This window comes from Oncorhynchus keta, chromosome 22 (genome assembly GCF_023373465.1).
Source record: "Oncorhynchus keta strain PuntledgeMale-10-30-2019 chromosome 22, Oket_V2, whole genome shotgun sequence".
In the NCBI taxonomy this organism is placed as follows: Eukaryota; Metazoa; Chordata; class Actinopteri; order Salmoniformes; family Salmonidae; genus Oncorhynchus; species Oncorhynchus keta.
In genome coordinates, this window is record NC_068442.1 from 56,245,616 (window position 1) to 56,268,748 (window position 23,133).

General features: G+C 50.4%; 1 protein-coding gene across 1 annotated transcript in view; it reads right to left on the minus strand.

Annotated features, from left to right (window-relative positions):
- The window catches only part of LOC118380653 (phospholipid-transporting ATPase VA-like), a 191,728-nt gene extending 169,919 nt beyond the window's left edge, over nucleotides 1-21,809 (minus strand). Inside the window, 1 exon segment of the mRNA XM_052475753.1 lies at nucleotides 21,005-21,809. Coding sequence (XP_052331713.1) covers nucleotides 21,005-21,489 — 485 coding nt within the window. The 5' untranslated portion in view covers nucleotides 21,490-21,809.
- Nucleotides 21,810-23,133: the final 1,324 nt, after the last annotated feature.

Sequence of the window (23,133 nt, forward strand, 5' to 3'; positions counted from 1 at the left end):
TACAGTCCACAGGGGTCAACCCTACAGTCCACAGGGGTCAACCCTACAGTCCACAGGGGTCGTAACCCTACAGTCCACAGGGGCCGTAACCCTACAGTCCACAGGGGCCGTAACCCTACAGTCCACAGGGGTCTAACCCTACAGTCCACAGGGGTCGTAACCCTACAGTCCACAGGGGTCGTAACCCTACAGTCCACAGGGGTCGTAACCCTACAGTCCACAGGGGTCGTAACCCTACAGTCCACAGGGGTCGTAACCCTACAATCCACAGGGGTCGTAACCCTACAGTCCACAGGGGTCTAACCCTACAGTCCACAGGGGTCGTAACCCTACAGTCCACAGGGGTCGTAACCCTACAGTCCACAGGGGTCTAACCCTACAGTCCACAGGGGTCGTAACCCTACAGTCCACAGGGGTCGTAACCCTACAGTCCACAGGGGTCTAACCCTACAATCCACAGGGGTCGTAACCCTACAGTCCACAGGGGTCTAACCCTACAGTCCACAGGGGTCGTAACCCTACAGTCCACAGGGGTCGTAACCCTACAGTCCACAGGGGTCGTAACCCTACAGTCCACAGGGGTCAAGCCTACAGTCCACAGGGGTCGTAACCCTACAGTCCACAGGGGTCGTAACCCAACAGTCCACAGGGGTCGTAACCCTACAGTCCACGGGGGCCGTAACCCTACAGTCCACAGGGCCGTAACCCTACAATCCACAGGGGTCAACCCTACAGTGCACAGGGGTCAACCCTACAATCCACAGGGGTCGTAACCCTACAGTCCACAGGGGTTGTAACCCTACAGTCCACAGGGGTCGTAACCCTACAGTCCACAGGGGTCAACCCTACAGTCCACAGGGGTCGTAACCCTACATTCCACAGGGGTCAACCCTACAATCCACAGGGGTCGTAACCCTACAGTCCACAGGGGTCGTAACCCTACAGTCCACAGGGGTCAACCCTACAGTCCACAGGGGTCGTAACCCTACAGTCCACAGGGGTCTAACCCTACAGTCCACAGGGGTCTAACCCTACAGTCCACAGGGGTCAAACCTACAGTGCACAGGGGTCAACCCTACAATCCACAGGGGTCGTAACCCTACAGTCCACAGGGGTCGTAACCCTACAGTCCACAGGGGTCGTAACCCTACAGTCCACAGGGGTCAACCCTACAGTCCACAGGGGTCGTAACCCTACAGTCCACAGGGGTCAACCCTACAATCCACAGGGGTCGTAACCCTACAGTCCACAGGGGTCGTAACCCTACAGTCCACAGGGGTCGTAACCCTACAGTCCACAGGGGTCAACCCTACAGTCCACAGGGGCCGTAACCCTACAGTCCACAGGGGTCGTAACCCTACAGTCCACAGGGGTCGTAACCCTACAGTCCACAGGGGTCGTAACCCTACAGTCCACAGGGGTCGTAACCCTACAGTCCACAGGGGTCGTAACCCTACAGTCCACAGGGGTCAACCCTACAGTCCACAGGGGCCGTAACCCTACAGTCCACAGGGGTCGTAACCCTACAGTCCACAGGGGTCGTAACCCTACAGTCCACAGGGGTCGTAACCCTACAGTCCACAGGGGTCGTAACCCTACAGTCCACAGGGGTCGTAACCCTACAGTCCACAGGGGTCGTAACCCTACAATCCACAGGGGTCGTAACCCTACAGTCCACAGGGGTCGTAACCCTACAGTCCACAGGGGTCAACCCTACAGTCCACAGGGGTCGTAACCCTACAGTCCACAGGGGCCGTAACCCTACAGTCCACAGGGGCCGTAACCCTACAGTCCACAGGGGCCGTAACCCTACAGTCCACAGGGGCCGTAACCCTACAGTCCACAGGGGTCGTAACCCTACAGTCCACAGGGGTCGTAACCCTACAGTCCACAGGGGTCGTAACCCTACAGTCCACAGGGGTCGTAACCCTACAGTCCACAGGGGCCGTAACCCTACAGTCCACAGGGGTCGTAACCCTACAGTCCACAGGGGTCTAACCCTACAGTCCACAGGGGTCGTAACCCTACAGTCCACAGGGGTCGTAACCCTACAGTCCACAGGGGTCGTAACCCTACAGTCCACAGGGGTCAACCCTACAGTCCACAGGGGTCGTAACCCTACAGTCCACAGGGGTCGTAACCCTACAGTCCACAGGGGTCGTAACCCTACAGTCCACAGGGGTCAACCCTACAGTCCACAGGGGTCAACCCTACAGTCCACAGGGGTCAACCCTACAGTCCACAGGGGTCGTAACCCTACAGTCCACAGGGGCCGTAACCCTACAGTCCACAGGGGCCGTAACCCTACAGTCCACAGGGGTCGTAACCCTACAGTCCACAGGGGTCGTAACCCTACAGTCCACAGGGGTCGTAACCCTACAGTCCACAGGGGTCGTAACCCTACAGTCCACAGGGGTCGTAACCCTACAGTCCACAGGGGTCGTAACCCTACAATCCACAGGGGTCGTAACCCTACAGTCCACAGGGGTCTAACCCTACAGTCCACAGGGGTCGTAACCCTACAGTCCACAGGGGTCGTAACCCTACAGTCCACAGGGGTCGTAACCCTACAGTCCACAGGGGTCTAACCCTACAGTCCACAGGGGTCGTAACCCTACAGTCCACAGGGGTCGTAACCCTACAGTCCACAGGGGTCTAACCCTACAATCCACAGGGGTCGTAACCCTACAGTCCACAGGGGTCTAACCCTACAGTCCACAGGGGTCGTAACCCTACAGTCCACAGGGGTCGTAACCCTACAGTCCACAGGGGTCGTAACCCTACAGTCCACAGGGGTCAAGCCTACAGTCCACAGGGGTCGTAACCCTACAGTCCACAGGGGTCGTAACCCTACAGTCCACAGGGGTCGTAACCCTACAGTCCACGGGGGCCGTAACCCTACAGTCCACAGGGCCGTAACCCTACAATCCACAGGGGTCAACCCTACAGTGCACAGGGGTCAACCCTACAATCCACAGGGGTCGTAACCCTACAGTCCACAGGGGTCTAACCCTACAGTCCACAGGGGTCGTAACCCTACAGTCCACAGGGGTCGTAACCCTACAGTCCACAGGGGTCGTAACCCTACAGTCCACAGGGGTCAAGCCTACAGTCCACAGGGGTCGTAACCCTACAGTCCACAGGGGTCGTAACCCTACAGTCCACAGGGGTCGTAACCCTACAGTCCACGGGGGCCATAACCCTACAGTCCACAGGGCCGTAACCCTACAATCCACAGGGGTCAACCCTACAGTGCACAGGGGTCAACCCTACAATCCACAGGGGTCGTAACCCTACAGTCCACAGGGGTTGTAACCCTACAGTCCACAGGGGTCGTAACCCTACAGTCCACAGGGGTCGTAACCCTACAGTCCACAGGGGTCGTAACCCTACAGTCCACAGGGGTCGTAACCCTACAGTCCACAGGGGTCAACCCTACAATCCACAGGGGTCGTAACCCTACAGTCCACAGGGGTCGTAACCCTACAGTCCACAGGGGTCGTAACCCTACAGTCCACAGGGGTCGTAACCCTACAGTCCACAGGGGCCGTAACCCTACAGTCCACAGGGGTCGTAACCCTACAGTCCACAGGGGTCGTAACCCTACAGTCCACAGGGGTCGTAACCCTACAGTCCACAGGGGTCGTAACCCTACAGTCCACAGGGTACAGTCCACAGGGGTCGTAACCCTACAGTCCACAGGGGTCGTAACCCTACAGTCCACAGGGGTCGTAACCCTACAGTCCACAGGGGTCGTAACCCTACAGTCCACAGGGGTCGTAACCCTACAGTCCACAGGGGCCGTAACCCTACAGTCCACAGGGGTCGTAACCCTACAGTCCACAGGGGTCGTAACCCTACAGTCCACAGGGGTCGACCCTATAGTCCACAGGGGTCGTAACCCTACAGTCCACAGGGGTCTAACCCTACAGTCCACAGGGGTCTAACCCAACAGCCCACAGGGGTCAAACCTACAGTGCACAGGGGTCAACCCTACAATCCACAGGGGTCGTAACCCTACAGTCCACAGGGGTCGTAACCCTACAGTCCACAGGGGTCGGAACCCTACAGTCCACAGGGGTCGTAACCCTACAGTCCACACGGGTCGTAACCCTACAGTCCACAGGGGTCGTAACCCTACAGTCCACAGGGGTCGTAACCCTACAGTCCACAGGGGTCGTAACCCTACAGTCCACAGGGGCCGTAACCCTACAGTCCACAGGGGCCGTAACCCTACAGTCCACAGGGGTCTAACCCTACAGTCCACAGGGGTCGTAACCCTACAGTCCACAGGGGTCGTAACCCTAGAGTCCACAGGGGTCAACCCTACAGTCCACAGGGGTCAACCCTACAGTCCACAGGGGTCGTAACCCTACAGTCCACAGGGGTCGTAACCCTACAGTCCACAGGGGTCGTAACCCTACAGTCCACAGGGGTCAACCCTACAGTCCACAGGGGTCAACCCTACAGTCCACAGGGGTCGTAACCCTACAGTCCACAGGGGCCGTAACCCTACAGTCCACAGGGGCCGTAACCCTACAGTCCACAGGGGTCGTAACCCTACAGTCCACAGGGGTCGTAACCCTACAGTCCACAGGGGTCGTAACCCTACAGTCCACAGGGGTCGTAACCCTACAGTCCACAGGGGCCGTAACCCTACAGTCCACAGGGGTCGTAACCCTACAGTCCACAGGGGTCTAACCCTACAGTCCACAGGGGTCGTAACCCTACAGTCCACAGGGGTCATAACCCTACAGTCCACAGGGGTCGTAACCCTACAGTCCACAGGGGTCAACCCTACAGTCCACAGGGGTCAACCCTACAGTCCACAGGGGTCGTAACCCTACAGTCCACAGGGGTCGTAACCCTACAGTCCACAGGGGTCAACCCTACAGTCCACAGGGGTCAACCCTACAGTCCACAGGGGTCAACCCTACAGTCCACAGGGGTCGTAACCCTACAGTCCACAGGGGCCGTAACCCTACAGTCCACAGGGGCCGTAACCCTACAGTCCACAGGGGTCTAACCCTACAGTCCACAGGGGTCGTAACCCTACAGTCCACAGGGGTCGTAACCCTACAGTCCACAGGGGTCGTAACCCTACAGTCCACAGGGGTCGTAACCCTACAGTCCACAGGGGTCGTAACCCTACAATCCACAGGGGTCGTAACCCTACAGTCCACAGGGGTCGTAACCCTACAGTCCACAGGGGTCTAACCCTACAGTCCACAGGGGTCGTAACCCTACAGTCCACAGGGGTCGTAACCCTACAGTCCACAGGGGTCTAACCCTACAGTCCACAGGGGTCGTAACCCTACAGTCCACAGGGGTCGTAACCCTACAGTCCACAGGGGTCTAACCCTACAATCCACAGGGGTCGTAACCCTACAGTCCACAGGGGTCTAACCCTACAGTCCACAGGGGTCGTAACCCTACAGTCCACAGGGGTCGTAACCCTACAGTCCACAGGGGTCGTAACCCTACAGTCCACAGGGGTCAAGCCTACAGTCCACAGGGGTCGTAACCCTACAGTCCACAGGGGTCGTAACCCTACAGTCCACAGGGGTCGTAACCCTACAGTCCACGGGGCCGTAACCCTACAGTCCACAGGGCCGTAACCCTACAATCCACAGGGGTCAACCCTACAGTGCACAGGGGTCAACCCTACAATCCACAGGGGTCGTAACCCTACAGTCCACAGGGGTTGTAACCCTACAGTCCACAGGGGTCGTAACCCTACAGTCCACAGGGGTCAACCCTACAGTCCACAGGGGTCGTAACCCTACATTCCACAGGGGTCAACCCCACAGTCCACAGGGGTCGTAACCCTACAGTCCACAGGGGTCGTAACCCTACAGTCCACAGGGGTCAACCCAACAGTCCACAGGGGTCGTAACCCTACAGTCCACAGGGGTCTAACCCTACAGTCCACAGGGGTCTAACCCTACAGTCCACAGGGGTCAAACCTACAGTGCACAGGGGTCAACCCTACAATCCACAGGGGTCGTAACCCTACAGTCCACAGGGGTCGTAACCCTACAGTCCACAGGGGTCGTAACCCTACAGTCCACAGGGGTCGTAACCCTACAGTCCACAGGGGTCGTAACCCTACAGTCCACAGGGGTCAACCCTACAATCCACAGGGGTCGTAACCCTACAGTCCACAGGGGTCGTAACCCTACAGTCCACAGGGGTCGTAACCCTACAGTCCACAGGGGTCAACCCTACAGTCCACAGGGGCCGTAACCCTACAGTCCACAGGGGTCGTAACCCTACAGTCCACAGGGGTCGTAACCCTACAGTCCACAGGGGTCGTAACCCTACAGTCCACAGGGGTCGTAACCCTACAGTCCACAGGGGTCAACCCTACAGTCCACAGGGGCCGTAACCCTACAGTCCACAGGGGTCGTAACCCTACAGTCCACAGGGGTCGTAACCCTACAGTCCACAGGGGTCGTAACCCTACAGTCCACAGGGGTCGTAACCCTACAGTCCACAGGGGTCGTAACCCTACAGTCCACAGGGGTCGTAACCCTACAATCCACAGGGGTCGTAACCCTACAGTCCACAGGGGTCGTAACCCTACAGTCCACAGGGGTCAACCCTACAGTCCACAGGGGTCAACCCTACAGTCCACAGGGGTCAACCCTACAGTCCACAGGGGTCGTAACCCTACAGTCCACAGGGGCCGTAACCCTACAGTCCACAGGGGCCGTAACCCTACAGTCCACAGGGGTCGTAACCCTACAGTCCACAGGGGTCGTAACCCTACAGTCCACAGGGGTCGTAACCCTACAGTCCACAGGGGTCGTAACCCTACAGTCCACAGGGGTCGTAACCCTACAGTCCACAGGGGCCGTAACCCTACAGTCCACAGGGGTCGTAACCCTACAGTCCACAGGGGTCGTAACCCTACAGTCCACAGGGGTCGTAACCCTACAGTCCACAGGGGTCGTAACCCTACAGTCCACAGGGGTCGTAACCCTACAGTCCACAGGGGTCAACCCTACAGTCCACAGGGGTCGTAACCCTACAGTCCACAGGGGTCGTAACCCTACAGTCCACAGGGGTCGTAACCCTACAGTCCACAGGGGTCAACCCTACAGTCCACAGGGGTCAACCCTACAGTCCACAGGGGTCAACCCTACAGTCCACAGGGGTCATAACCCTACAGTCCACAGGGGCCGTAACCCTACAGTCCACAGGGGCCGTAACCCTACAGTCCACAGGGGTCGTAACCCTACAGTCCACAGGGGTCGTAACCCTACAGTCCACAGGGGTCGTAACCCTACAGTCCACAGGGGTCGTAACCCTACAGTCCACAGGGGTCGTAACCCTACAGTCCACAGGGGTCGTAACCCTACAATCCACAGGGGTCGTAACCCTACAGTCCACAGGGGTCTAACCCTACAGTCCACAGGGGTCGTAACCCTACAGTCCACAGGGGTCGTAACCCTACAGTCCACAGGGGTCGTAACCCTACAGTCCACAGGGGTCTAACCCTACAGTCCACAGGGGTCGTAACCCTACAGTCCACAGGGGTCGTAACCCTACAGTCCACAGGGTCTAACCCTACAATCCACAGGGGTCGTAACCCTACAGTCCACAGGGGTCTAACCCTACAGTCCACAGGGGTCGTAACCCTACAGTCCACAGGGGTCGTAACCCTACAGTCCACAGGGGTCGTAACCCTACAGTCCACAGGGGTCAAGCCTACAGTCCACAGGGCTCGTAACCCTACAGTCCACAGGGGTCGTAACCCAACAGTCCACAGGGGTCGTAACCCTACAGTCCACGGGGGCCGTAACCCTACAGTCCACAGGGCCGTAACCCTACAATCCACAGGGGTCAACCCTACAGTGCACAGGGGTCAACCCTACAATCCACAGGGGTCGTAACCCTACAGTCCACAGGGGTCTAACCCTACAGTCCACAGGGGTCGTAACCCTACAGTCCACAGGGGTCGTAACCCTACAGTCCACAGGGGTCGTAACCCTACAGTCCACAGGGGTCAAGCCTACAGTCCACAGGGGTCGTAACCCTACAGTCCACGGGGGTCGTAACCCTACAGTCCACAGGGGTCGTAACCCTACAGTCCACGGGGGCCATAACCCTACAGTCCACAGGGCCGTAACCCTACAATCCACAGGGGTCAACCCTACAGTGCACAGGGGTCAACCCTACAATCCACAGGGGTCGTAACCCTACAGTCCACAGGGGTTGTAACCCTACAGTCCACAGGGGTCGTAACCCTACAGTCCACAGGGGTCGTAACCCTACAGTCCACAGGGGTCGTAACCCTACAGTCCACAGGGGTCGTAACCCTACAGTCCACAGGGGTCAACCCTACAATCCACAGGGGTCGTAACCCTACAGTCCACAGGGGTCGTAACCCTACAGTCCACAGGGGTCGTAACCCTACAGTCCACAGGGGTCGTAACCCTACAGTCCACAGGGGCCGTAACCCTACAGTCCACAGGGGTCGTAACCCTACAGTCCACAGGGGTCGTAACCCTACAGTCCACAGGGGTCGTAACCCTACAGTCCACAGGGGTCGTAACCCTACAGTCCACAGGGGTCAACCCTACAGTCCACAGGGGTCGTAACCCTACAGTCCACAGGGGTCGTAACCCTACAGTCCACAGGGGCCGTAACCCTACAGTCCACAGGGGTCGTAACCCTACAGTCCACAGGGGTCGTAACCCTACAGTCCACAGGGGTCGTAACCCTACAGTCCACAGGGGTCGTAACCCTACAGTCCACAGGGGTCTAACCCTACAGTCCACAGGGGTCTAACCCTACAGTCCACAGGGGTCAAACCTACAGTGCACAGGGGTCAACCCTACAATCCACAGGGGTCGTAACCCTACAGTCCACAGGGGTCGTAACCCTACAGTCCACAGGGGTCAACCCTACAGTCCACAGGGGTCGTAACCCTACAGTCCACAGGGGTCAACCCTACAATCCACAGGGGTCGTAACCCTACAGTCCACAGGGGTCGTAACCCTACAGTCCACAGGGGTCGTAACCCTACAGTCCACAGGGGTCGTAACCCTACAGTCCACAGGGGTCGTAACCCTACAGTCCACAGGGGTCAACCCTACAGTCCACAGGGGCCGTAACCCTACAGTCCACAGGGGTCGTAACCCTACAGTCCACAGGGGTCGTAACCCTACAGTCCACAGGGGTCGTAACCCTACAGTCCACAGGGGTCAACCCTACAGTCCACAGGGGCCGTAACCCTACAGTCCACAGGGGTCGTAACCCTACAGTCCACAGGGGTCGTAACCCTACAGTCCACAGGGGCCGTAACCCTACAGTCCACAGGGGTCGTAACCCTACAGTCCACAGGGGTCGTAACCCTACAGTCCACAGGGGTCGTAACCCTACAGTCCACAGGGGTCGTAACCCTACAGTCCACAGGGGTCAACCCTACAGTCCACAGGGGTCGTAACCCTACAGTAAAACGTTTATGTCAAGGGTAGTTCAACAGGAAAAAGTCCGATTGGCATTTTACAGTAACATCATGTTGTCCCCCATGATGAAATCAGGAGGGGAATGTAGATTGATCGGTCTCCGTCTGTTCGACTTTTGTACGTTAGTCACACTCGATCTCAGATAGCGGCTGGCCTGATTTTGACAAACCTTGGGTGAATGATTCTTCCCGCTATAGAGATTTTGTGAGTCACACCACAGAGGAAGAGGCGAAGCGAGAGGGATAACTGGGCCCAAAATCTGTCTTCTCCAGCAGGTGGCTCACCAAGCAGAGAGTTGTGTGAAGGTCAATAAGAGAGGATCGAATTCAGTTCACAAAAAAATGTAATAGTTTATTTGCTACATGTGGCTGATTTGATCTAATATAAACGTTTTGCCTAGGTTGTTATGAGTGTGTTGGTAAGTAGGACAGGGCGTGGATTAGCTAGAGAGACTGGCAGTAGGACAGGGAGTGGATTAGATAAAGAGACTGGCAGTAGGACAGGGAGTGGATTAGATAAAGAGACTGGCAGTAGGACAGGGCTTGGATTAGCTAGAGAGACTGGCAGTAGGACAGGGCTTGGATTAGCTAGAGAGACTGGCAGTAGGACAGGGCGTGGATTAGCTAGAGAGACTGGCAGTAGGACAGGGAGTGGATTAGATAGAGAGACTGGCAGTAGGACAGGGAGTGGATTAGATAGAGAGACTGGCAGTAGGACAGGGCGTGGATTAGATAAAGAGACTGGCAGTAGGACAGGGCTTGGATTAGCTAGAGAGACTGGCAGTAGGACAGGGAGTGGATTAGATAGAGAGACTGGCAGTAGGACAGGGAGTGGATTAGCTAGAGAGACTGGCAGTAGGACAGGGAGTGGATTAGATAGAGAGACTGGCAGTAGGACAGGGAGTGGATTAGCTAGAGAGACTGGCAGTAGGACAGGGTGTGGATTAGATAAAGAGACTGGCAGTAGGACAGGGCGTGGATTAGATAAAGAGACTGGCAGTAGGACAGGGTGTGGATTAGATAAAGAGACTGGCAGTAGGACAGGGCGTGGATTAGCTAGAGACTGGCAGTAGGACAGGGCTGGATTAGATAAAGAGACTGGCAGTAGGACAGGGCGTGGATTAGATAAAGAGACTGGCAGTAGGACAGGGCGTGGATTAGCTAGAGACTGGCAGTAGGACAGGGCTGGATTAGATAAAGAGACTGGCAGTAGGACAGGGCGTGGATTAGCTAGAGACTGGCAGTAGGAGAGGGCGTGGATTAGCTAGAGACTGGCAGTAGGACAGGGCTGGATGAGATAGAGAGACTGGCAGTAGGACAGGTAGTGGATTAGCTAGAGACTGGCATTAGGACAGGGAGTGAATTAGATAGAGACTGGCAGTAGGACAGGGCTGGATTAGATAGAGAGACTGGCAGTAGGACAGGGGGTAGATTAGCAAGAGAGACTGGCAGTAGGACAGGGAGTGAATTAGATAGAGACTGGCAGTAGGACAGGGGTGGATTAGATAATGAGACTGGCAGTAGGACAGGGAGTGGATTCGCTAGATACTGGCAGTAGGACAGGGAGTGGATTCGCTAGAGACTGGCAGTAGGACAGGGAGTGGATTCGCTAGAGACTTGCAGTAGGACAGGGTGTGGATTAGCTAGAGACTGGCAGTAGGACAGGGAGTGGATTCGCTAGAGACTGGAAGTAGGACCGGGAGTGGATTAGCTAGAGACTGGCATTAGGACAGGGAGTAGATTAGATAAAGAGACTGGCAGTAGGACAGGGTGTGGATTAGCTAGAGACTGGTAGTAGGACAGGGAGTGGATTAGATAGAGACTGGCATTAGGACAGGGAGTAGATTACATAAAGAGACTGGCAGTAGGACAGGGAGTGGATTAGCTAGAGACTGGCAGTAGGACATGGAGTGGATTAGCTAAAGAGACTGGCAGTAGGACAGGGGTGGATTAGCTAGAGACTGGCAGTTGGACAGGGGGTGGATTAGCTAGAGACTGGCAGTAGGACAGGGAGTGGATTAGATAAAGAGACTGGCAGTAGGACAGGGACTGGATTAGATAAAGAGACTGGCAGTAAGACAGGGAGTGGATTAGATAAAGAGACTGGCAGCAGGAAAGGGAGTGGATTAGCTAGAGACTGGCAGTAGGACAGGGTGTGGATTAGATAAAGAGACTGGCAGTAGGACAGGGGGTGGATTAGATAAAGAGACTGGCATAGGACAGGGAGTGGATTAGATAAAGCGACTGGCAGTAGGACAGGGACTGGATTCGCTAAAGAGACTGGCAGTTGGACAGGGAGTGGATTAGCTAAAGAGACTGGCAGTTGGACAGGGAGTGGATTAGCTAGAGACTGGCAGTAGGACAGGGAGTGGATTCGCTAGAGACTGGAAGTAGGACCGGGAGTGGATTAGCTAGAGACTGGCATTAGGACAGGGAGTAGATTAGATAAAGAGACTGGCAGTAGGACAGGGTGTGGATTAGCTAGAGACTGGTAGTAGGACAGGGAGTGGATTAGATAGAGACTGGCAGTTGGACAGGGAGTAGATTAGATAAAGAGACTGGCAGTAGGACAGGGAGTGGATTAGCTAGAGACTGGCAGTAGAACATGGAGTGGATTAGCTAAAGAGACTGGCAGTAGGACAGGGGTGGATTAGCTAGAGACTGGCAGTTGGACAGGGGGTGGATTAGCTAGAGACTGGCAGTAGGACAGGGAGTGGATTAGATAAAGAGACTGGCAGCAGGAAAGGGAGTGGATTAGCTAGAGACTGGCAGTAGGACAGGGAGTGGATTAGATAAAGAGACTGGCAGTAAGACAGGGAGTGGATTAGATAAAGAGACTGGCAGTAGGACAGGGGGTGGATTAGCTAGAGACTGGCAGTAGGACAGGGAGTGGATTAGATAAAGAGACTGGCAGTAGGACAGGGGGTGGATTAGATAAAGAGACTGGCATAGGACAGGGAGTGGATTAGATAAAGCGACTGGCAGTAGGACAGGGACTGGATTCGCTAAAGAGACTGGCAGTTGGACAGGGAGTGGATTAGCTAAAGAGACTGGCAGTTGGACAGGGAGTGGATTAGCTAGAGACTGGCAGTAGGACAGGGAGTGGATTTTCTAGAGACTAGCAGTAGGACAGGGAGTGGATTCGATAAAGAGACTGGCAGTAGGACAGGGAGTGGATTAGCTAGAGACTGGCAGTAGGACAGGGAGTGGATTAGCTAGAGACTGGCAGTAGGACAGGGAGTGGATTTGCTGGAGACTGGCAGTAGGACAGGGAGTGGATTAGCTAGAGACTGGCAGTAGGACAGGGAGTGGATTCGCTAGAGACTGGCAGTAGGACAGGGAGTGGATTCGCTGGAGACTGGCAGTAGGACAGGGAGTGGATTCGCTGGAGACTGGCAGTAGGACAGGGAGTGGATTAGCTAGAGACTGGCAGTAGGACAGGGAGTGGATTCGCTAGAGACTGGCAGTAGGACAGGGAGTGGATTAGCTAGAGACTGGCAGTAGGACAGGGACTGGATTCGCTAGAGACTGGCAGTAGGACAGGGAGTGGATTAGCTAGAGACTGGCAGTAGGACAGGGAGTGGATTAGCTAGAGACTGGCAGTAGGACAGGGAGTGTCTTACTTACTGACTTTATTGTCCCCATGATGAAATGTTGTTGAAGTGTCATGTACACATTTAAATACAAAACCAAATTGACAATATTACATTCATAAGTTAAATACCAATATAACATTTTTTTTTTAAGACTAGCCTGCTGGCCTTACTGAGTCGATAGGAACATTAGCCTGCTGGCCTTACTGAGTCGATAGGAACATTAGCCTGCTGGCCTTACTGAGTCGATAGGAACATTAGCCTGCTGGCCTTACTGAGTCTATAGGAACATTAGCCTGCTGGCCTTACTGAGTCGATAGGAACATTAGCCTGCTGGCCTTACTGAGTCGATAGGAACATTAGCCTGCTGGCCTTACTGAGTCTATAGGAACATTAGCCTGCTGGCCTTACTGAGTCGATAGGAACATTAGCCTGCTGGCCTTACTGAGTCTATAGGAACATTAGCCTGCTGGCCTTACTGGGTGGATAGGAACATTAGCCTGCTGGCCTTACTGAGTCTATAGGAACATTAGCCTGCTGGCCTTACTGAGTCGATAGGAACATTAGCCTGCTGGCCTTTACTGGCCTTAGTCGATAGGAACATTAGCCTGCTGGCCTTACTGAGTCTATAGGAACATTAGCCTGCTGGCCTTACTGAGTCTATAGGAACATTAGCCTGCTGGCCTTACTGGAACATTAGCCTGCTGGCCTTAGTCTATAGGAACATTAGCCTGCTGGCCTTACTGGGTGGATAGGAACATTAGCCTGCTGGCCTTACTGAGTCTATAGGAACATTAGCCTGCTGGCCTTACTGAGTCGATAGGAACATTAGCCTGCTGGCCTTACTGAGTCGATAGGAACATTAGCCTGCTGGCCTTACTGAGTCGATAGGAACATTAGCCTGCTGGCCTTACTGAGTCGATAGGAACATTAGCCTGCTGGCCTTACTGAGTCTATAGGAAGATTAGCCTGCTGGCCTTACTGAGTCTATAGGAAGATTAGCCCGAGCTATATAGGAGGGATATCACACCTGGCACAAATGATTGTCTCGTTGTGTTTTTCCTGCTGAGGGGTGCCCTATACCCGCGCCCAGAGGGGAGTAGTGGCTTGGGTCGAAAATGATTGTGGGCTTTGGGGAGGGCCCTGACCTTAAAGATCTCATCCAGGCCTGTCTGTTTGGCTCCAAGTACCTTGGGGAGGGCCCTGACCTTAAAGATCTCATCCAGGCCTGTCTGTTTGGCTCCAAGTACCTTGGGGAGGGCCCTGACCTTAAAGATCTCATCCAGGCCTGTCTGTTTGACTCCAAGTACCTTGAGGAGGGCCCTGACCTTCACGATCTCATCCAGGCCTGTCTGTTTGACTCCAAGTACCTTGAGGAGGGCCCTGACCTTCACGATCTCATCCAGGCCTGTCTGTTTGACTCCCAGTACCTTGGGGAGGGTCCTGACCTTAAAGATCTCATCCAGGCCTGTCTGTTTGACTCCAAGTACCTTGAGGAGGGCCCTGACCTTCACGATCTCATCCAGGCCTGTCTGTTTGACTCCCAGTACCTTGGGGAGGGTCCTGACCTTAAAGATCTCATCCAGGCCTGTCTGTTTGACTCCAAGTACCTTGGGGAGGGCCCTGACCTTAAAGATCTCATCCAGGCCTGTCTGTTTGGCTCCAAGTACCTTGGGGAGGGCCCTGACCTTAAAGATCTCATCCAGGCCTGTCTGTTTGGCTCCAAGTACCTTGGGGAGGGCCCTGACCTTAAAGATCTCATCCAGGCCTGTCTGTTTGACTCCAAGTACCTTGGGGAGGGCCCTGACCATAAAGATCTCATCCAGGCCTGTCTGTTTGACTCCCAGTACCTTGAGGAGGGCCCTGACCTTCACGATCTCATCCAGGCCTGTCTGTTTGACTCCAAGTACCTTGAGGAGGGCCCTGACCTTCACGATCTCATCCAGGCCTGTCTGTTTGACTCCCAGTACCTTGGGGAGGGTCCTGACCTTAAAGATCTCATCCAGGCCTGTCTGTTTGACTCCAAGTACCTTGAGGAGGGCCCTGACCTTCACGATCTCATCCAGGCCTGTCTGTTTGACTCCCAGTACCTTGGGGAGGGTCCTGACCTTAAAGATCTCATCCAGGCCTGTCTGTTTGACTCCAAGTACCTTGGGGAGGGCCCTGACCTTAAAGACCTCAACCAGACCTGTCTGTTTGACTCCAAGTACCTTGGGGCTCTTTGTGGTTGAATCTGTGTTTGAAATTCACTGTTTGACTGAGGGACCTTACAGTTAAAATCAAATCAAATCAAATGTTATTTGTCACATACACATGGTTAGCAGATGTTAATGCGAGTGTAGCGAAATGCTTGTGCTTCTAGTTCCGACAATGCAGTGATAACCAACAAGTTATTGTGGGATACAGAGATGAAGTGGTCATTCAAAAATCATGTAAAACACTATTATTGAACACAGAGTCCATGCAACTTATTATGGGACTTATTCAGCACATTTTTACTCCTGAACTTATTTAGACTCGACATAAACAAAGAGGTTTGAATACTTATTGACTCAAGACATTTCAGCTTTTCGTTTTCGATTCATTTGTAAACTAAATGAAAAACATAATACCACTGTGACATTATGGAGTATTGTGTATAGGCCAGTGACACAACAATTGAACACGACAGGAAAAAGTCAAGGGGTGTGAATACTTTCTGAAGGCGCTGTAGTTTCTACAAGTAGACAATGAAAGCACATCAAATGTATGCTGTACCCTAGACATCAAACGTTGCCATTCGACATGTCTATGCCGTGCATTGTGGACACAACAGCCATGAAACCGTCAACTCCCTCTCCCAGCTAACACAGTGGATCTGGCCCAATTCCTCATTGGCTACTTATTGAACACAGCGCATAAGCTACTTATTGAACACAGCGCATAAGCTACTTATTGAACAGCGCATAGGCTACTTATTGAACAGTGCATAGGCTACTTATTGAACACAGCGCATAGGCTACTTATTGAACACAGCGCATAAGCTACTTATTGAACACAGCGCATAAGCTACTTATTGAACACAGCGCATAAGCTACTTATTGAACACAGCTCATAGGCTACTTATTAAACACAGCGCATAGGCTACTTATTAAACAGCGCATAAGCTACTTATTGAACACAGCGCATAGGCTACTTATTGAACACAGTGCATAGGCTACTTATTAAATACAGCGCATAGGCTACTTATTGAACACAGCGCATAAGCTACTTATTGAACACAGCGCATAAGCTACTTATTAAACACAGCGCATAGGCTACTTATTAAACACAGCGCATAAGCTACTTATTGAACACAGCGCATAAGCTACTTATTGAACACAGCGCATAGGCTACTTATTGAACACAGCGCATAGGCTACTTATTAAACACAGGGCATAGGCTACTTATTGAACACAGCGCATAAGCTACTTATTGAACAGCGCATAAGCTACTTATTGAACACAGCGCATAAGCTACTTATTGAACACAGCGCATAGGCTACTTATTAAACACAGCGCATAAGCTACTTATTGAACACAGAGCATAAGCTACTTATTGAACACAGCGCATAAGCTACTTATTGAACAGCGCATAGGCTACTTATTGAACAGCGCATAGGCTACTTATTGAACAGCGCACAGGCTACTTATTGACCAGCGCATAGGCTACTTATTGAACAGCTCATAGGCTACTTATTGAACAGCGCATAGGCTACTTATTGAACACAGTGTATAGGCTACTTATTGAACAGCGCATAGGCTACTTATTGAACAGCGCACAGGCTACTTATTGAACAGCGCACAGGCTACTTATTGAACAGCGCATAGGCTACTTATTAAACAGCGCATAGGCTACTTATTAAACAGCGCATAGGCTACTTATTGAACAGCGCACAGGGTACTTATTGAACAGTGCATAGGCTACTTATTAAACAAAGCGCATAGGCTACTTATTGAACAGCGCATAGGCTACTTATTGAACAGCGCATAGGCTACTTATTTAACAGCGCATAGGCTACGTATTGAACAGCGCATAGGCTACGTATTGAACAGCGCATAGGCTACTTATTAAACAGCGCATAGGCTACTTATTAAACAGCGCATAGGCTACTTATTTAACAGCGCATAGGCTGCTTATTTAACAGCGCATAGGCTACTTATTAAACAGAGCATAGGCTACTTATTGAACAGCGCATAGGCTACTTATTGAACACAGTGTATAGACTACTTATTGAACAGCGCATATGCTACTTATTGAACAGCGCATAGGCTACTTATTGAACAGCGCATAGGCTACTTATTAAACAGCGCATATGCTACTTATTAAACAGCGCATAGGCTACTTATTTAACAGCGCATAGGCTACTTATTGAACAGCGCATAGGCTACTTATTAAACAGCGCATAGGCTACTTATTAAACAGCGCATAGGCTACTTATTTAACAGCGCATAGGCTGCTTATTTAACAGCGCATAGGCTACTTATTAAACAGAGCATAGGCTACTTATTGAACAGCGCATAGGCTACTTATTGAACACAGTGTATAGGCTACTTATTAAACAGTGCATATGCTACTTATTAAACAGCGCATAGGCTACTTATTTAACAGCGCATAGGCTACTTATTGAACAGCGCATAGGCTACTTATTAAACAGCGCATAGGCTACTTATTAAACAGCGCATAGGCTACTTATTTAACAGCGCATAGGCTGCTTATTTAACAGCGCATAGGCTACTTATTAAACAGAGCATAGGCTACTTATTGAACAGCGCATAGGCTACTTATTGAACACAGTGTATAGGCTACTTATTGAACAGCGCATATGCTACTTATTGAACAGCGCATAGGCTACTTATTAAACAGCGCATAGGCTACTTATTAAACACAGCGCATAGGCTACTTATTAAACACAGCGCATAGGCTACTTATTGAACAGCGCATAGGCTACTTATTGATCAGCGCATAGGCTACTTATTTAACAGCGCATAGGCTGCTTATTTAACAGCGCATAGGCTACTTATTAAACAGAGCATAGGCTACTTATTGAACAGCGCATAGGCTACTTATTGAACACAGTGTATAGACTACTTATTGAACAGCGCATATGCTACTTATTGAACAGCGCATAGGCTACTTATTGAACAGCGCATAGGCTACTTATTAAACAGCGCATATGCTACTTATTAAACAGCGCATAGGCTACTTATTTAACAGCGCATAGGCTACTTATTGAACAGCGCATAGGCTACTTATTAAACAGCGCATAGGCTACTTATTAAACAGCGCATAGGCTACTTATTTAACAGCGCATAGGCTGCTTATTTAACAGCGCATAGGCTACTTATTAAACAGAGCATAGGCTACTTATTGAACAGCGCATAGGCTACTTATTGAACACAGTGTATAGGCTACTTATTGAACAGCGCATATGCTACTTATTGAACAGCGCATAGGCTACTTATTAAACAGCGCATAGGCTACTTATTAAACACAGCGCATAGGCTACTTATTAAACACAGCGCATAGGCTACTTATTGAACAGCGCATAGGCTACTTATTGAACAGCGCATAGGCTACTTATTGATCAGCGCATAGGCTACTTATTTAACAGCGCATAGGCTACTTATTTAACAGCGCATAGGCTACTTATTGAACACAGCGCATAGGCTACTTATTGAACACAGCGCATATGCTACTTATTTAACAGTGCATAGGCTACTTATTCAACAGCGCATAGGCTACTTATTAAACAGCGCACAGGCTACTTATTGAACAGCGCACAGGCTACTTATTGAACAGCGCACAGGCTACTTATTGAACAGCGCATAGGCTACTTATTGAACAGCGCACAGGCTACTTATTGAACAGCGCATAGGCTACTTATTAAACAGCGCATAGGCTACTTATTTAACAGCGCATAGGCTACTTATTTAACAGCGCATAGGCTACTTATTGAACAGCTCATAGGCTACTTATTGAACAGCGCATAGGCTACTTATTTAACAGCGCATAGGCTACTTATTGAACAGCTCATAGGCTACTTATTGAACAGCGCATAGGCTACTTATTTAACAGCGCATAGGCTACTTAAACACAGCGCATAGACTACTTATTGAACAGCGCATAGGCTACTTATTGAACAGCGCATAGGCTACTTATTTAACAGCGCATAGGCTACTTAAACACAGCGCATAGGCTACTTATTGAACAGCGCATAGGCTACTTATTGAACAGCGCATAGGCTACTTATTTAACAGCGCATAGGCTACTTGTTTAACAGCGCATAGGCTACTTGTTTAACAGCGCATAGGCTACTTATTTAACAGCGCATAGGCTACTTATTGAACAGCGCATAGGCTACTTATTGAACAGCGCATAGGCTACTTATTGAACAGCGCATAGGCTACTTATTGAACAGCGCATAGGCTACTTATTTAACAGCGCATAGGCTACTTATTTAACAGCGCATAGGCTACTTATTGAACAGCGCATAGGCTACTTATTGAACAGCGCATAGGCTACTTATTGAACAGCGCATAGGCTACTTATTTAACAGCGCATAGGCTACTTATTTAACAGCGCATAGGCTACTTATTGAACAGCGCATAGGCTACTTATTGAACAGCGCATAGGCTACTTATTTAACAGCGCATAGGCTACTTATTTAACAGCGCATAGGCTACTTATTGAACAGCGCATAGGCTACTTATTGAACACAGCGCATAGGCTACTTATTGAACAGCGCATAGGCTACTTATTGAGCAGCGCATAGGCTACTTATTGAACAGCGCATAGGCTACTTATTTAACAGCGCATAGGCTACTTATTTAACAGCGCATAGGCTACTTATTGAACAGCGCATAGGCTACTTATTGAACAGCGCATAGGCTACTTATTGAACAGCGCATAGGCTACTTATTGAACAGCGCATAGGCTACTTATTAAACAGCGCATAGGCTACTTATTGAACAGCGCACAGGCTACTTATTTAACAGCGCATAGGCTACTTATTAAACAGCGCATAGGCTACTTATTGAACAGCGCATAGGCTACTTATTGAACAGCGCATAGGCTACTTATTGAACAGCGCATAGGCTACTTATTGAACAGCGCATAGGCTACTTATTGAACAGCGCATATGCTACTTATTAAACAGCGCATATGCTACTTATTAAACAGCGCATAGACTACTTATTGAACAGCGCATAGGCTACTTATTGAACAGCGCATATGCTACTTATTGAACAGCGCATAGGCTACTTATTGAACAGCGCATAGGCTACTTATTTAACAGCGCATAGGCTACTTATTGAACAGCGCATAGGCTACTTATTAAACACAGCGCATAGGCTACTTATTGAACAGCGCATAGGCTACTTATTGAACAGCGCATAGGCTACTTATTGAACAGCGCATAGGCTACTTATTAAACACAGCGCACAGGCTACTTATTGAACAGCGCATAGGCTACTTATTAAACACAGCGCATAGGCTACTTATTGAACAGCGCATAGGCTACTTATTAAACACAGCGCATAGGCTACTTATTGAACAGCGCATAGGCTACTTATTGAACAGCGCATAGGCTACTTATTGAACAGCGCATAGGCTACTTATTGAACAGCGCATAGGCTACTTATTAAACACAGCGCACAGGCTACTTATTGAACAGCGCATAGGCTACTTATTAAACACAGCGCATAGGCTACTTATTGAACAGCGCATAGGCTACTTATTGAACAGCGCATAGGCTACTTATTGAACAGCGCATAGGCTACTTATTAAACACAGCGCATAGGCTACTTATTGAACAGCGCATAGGCTACTTATTGAACAGCGCATAGGCTACTTATTGAACAGCGCATATGCTACTTATTGAACACAGTTTATATAATCCGTAGGATAACTACTGTACCTGCTATAGACCAAACAATCCATGTGGTTGATTTCTTTATCGGATCTGTGTCTTCTGTAATCCTCCCAAAGGTCTTTGATGGCAGTGACAGACAAGATGAAGACCACTGGTGCCAGGGCCAGCTGTGGTTGGAAAGCATTACAAACTGGAACAAAATTCAGCAGGGCGATGAACACGAAGTATACGTTGGCAAACCTATGGAACTGCTCGAACAGATTTTTCGGCAGAAAAGAGAGAAGAGTATATTTTGTGGTTTTAATCTCATTGTCTGAATAGTGTCTATTTGGGTTGTCCTCGCCTTTGGTTCGATCGTATAAAATGTTAGAATGAACAGTCCGTGTTTTGTGCTCTTTCTTGGTCTTTTTCCTCTGTTTCTTCACGTTCACCACTTCGGTTTCTCCAATCTTCTCTCGCGCCATACTTTGCCTCAAACTCTCCCAAACTTTTCCTTTTTTTTTTTTTTTTTTTTTACGTTTTTTAAACATAAAAATGTCCTATGTAATTATGGAGCTCCATACCTTCAGAATGACATTGTATTATTCTCTGTTTTCACGCTAATCTCTTCTTTACTATCATCTACCTCGATTTCCCGTATTCAGACGAAGGCATTCTAATATTAACATGTTTTCATTTGGTCGTTTAGAGATGCTTCGGAAAGCTAGAGGGCATAGTTGTGAAGAACATAACTTTTGCCGTTCAGTCGGTGAGTTGTAGAACACATGGATAGACTTTGACTTTGGGATGTCGTGGCAAAGTCCGTGGCCATGTGTTTAAAAAGCCTGGGATCTGTGCAGATTGTGCGCAGAGAGAGAGAGAGAGGAGGAGACACAGGGGCCGTCACTACTGACACGCTCTGACCCCCACGCTCCTCCCTCTCCCCAAACAACACTTCTTACATCGTCTGGGTGGAAGTGCCACGCGGCCCGACGCGATATTATATGAGTTCAAACTGTCCTACCTGGAAGTTATCCGTCTCTGTCCAAACACAAAGTCCTCATGTTGGATGATGAGATAGTTTATCTCTTGACATAATTTCATAATTAAACGTTTCCAACTGGGACACAGAGTTCAGTCTAGTTTTGATTTACATTTGATTGAGTTGTCAACTAAGGTGAATAATATAATTACATCAAAACATTTCACCATCTCATTGGATTTAGGTTTAAAAAAAATGCACTTATGTTGACGACTTTATACCAAATGTAATTATTCAATGTCATTACATATATTTTTTTTGGGGGTGATTATATATAAACAACATTGATTCAACCAGCTTTTGCATCGTGGGTTATATTTTTTTAAAGTTTTGTTTTGTTTTTTAGGCATAGATCAGGGATGGAAAACTCAAGGTAAAAAAGTAGAATTACCCAGGGTGCAATTTTGAAACTTGGTTGTGCATTAACAGTTTTCCTCTTATTACATCAGTCAAATCAAAACAAATCAAATCAAATCAAATTTATTTATATAGCCCTTCGTACATCAGCTGATATCTCAAAGTGCTGTACAGAAACCCAGCCTAAAACCCCAAACAGCAAACAATGCAGGTGTAAAAGCACGGTGGCTAGGAAAAACTCCCTAGAAAGGCCAAAACCTAGGAAGAAACCTAGAGAGGAACCGGGCTATGTGGGGTGGCCAGTCCTCTTCTGGCTGTGCCGGGTAGAGATTATAACAGAACATGACCAAGATGTTCAAATGTTCATAAATGACCAGCATGGTCGAATAATAATAAGGCAGAACAGTTGAAACTGGAGCAGCAGCAGTCAGGTGGACTGGGGACAGCAAGGAGCCATCATGTCAGGTAGTCCTGGGGCACTGTCCTAGGGCTCAGGTCCTCCGAGAGAGAGAAAGAAAGAGAGAATTAGAGAGAGCATATGTGGGGTGGCCAGTCCTCTTCTGGCTGTGCCGGGTGGAGATTATAACAGAACGTGGCCAAGATGTTCAAAACATTTTTTTTTAAATACAACCGTGGCACTATGATGAGTTCAGATATGCTGTGGTCTCCAACCCTACCAAAGTTACCCATCCCTGGCTTACAGAAACACACTCTGGGGACCTCCAAAGTAGGCAGAAGCTAAATGGTATTTGTTTTGTCATGTTGTTTTGAAATACAGTATGTCAACCAAAATTCA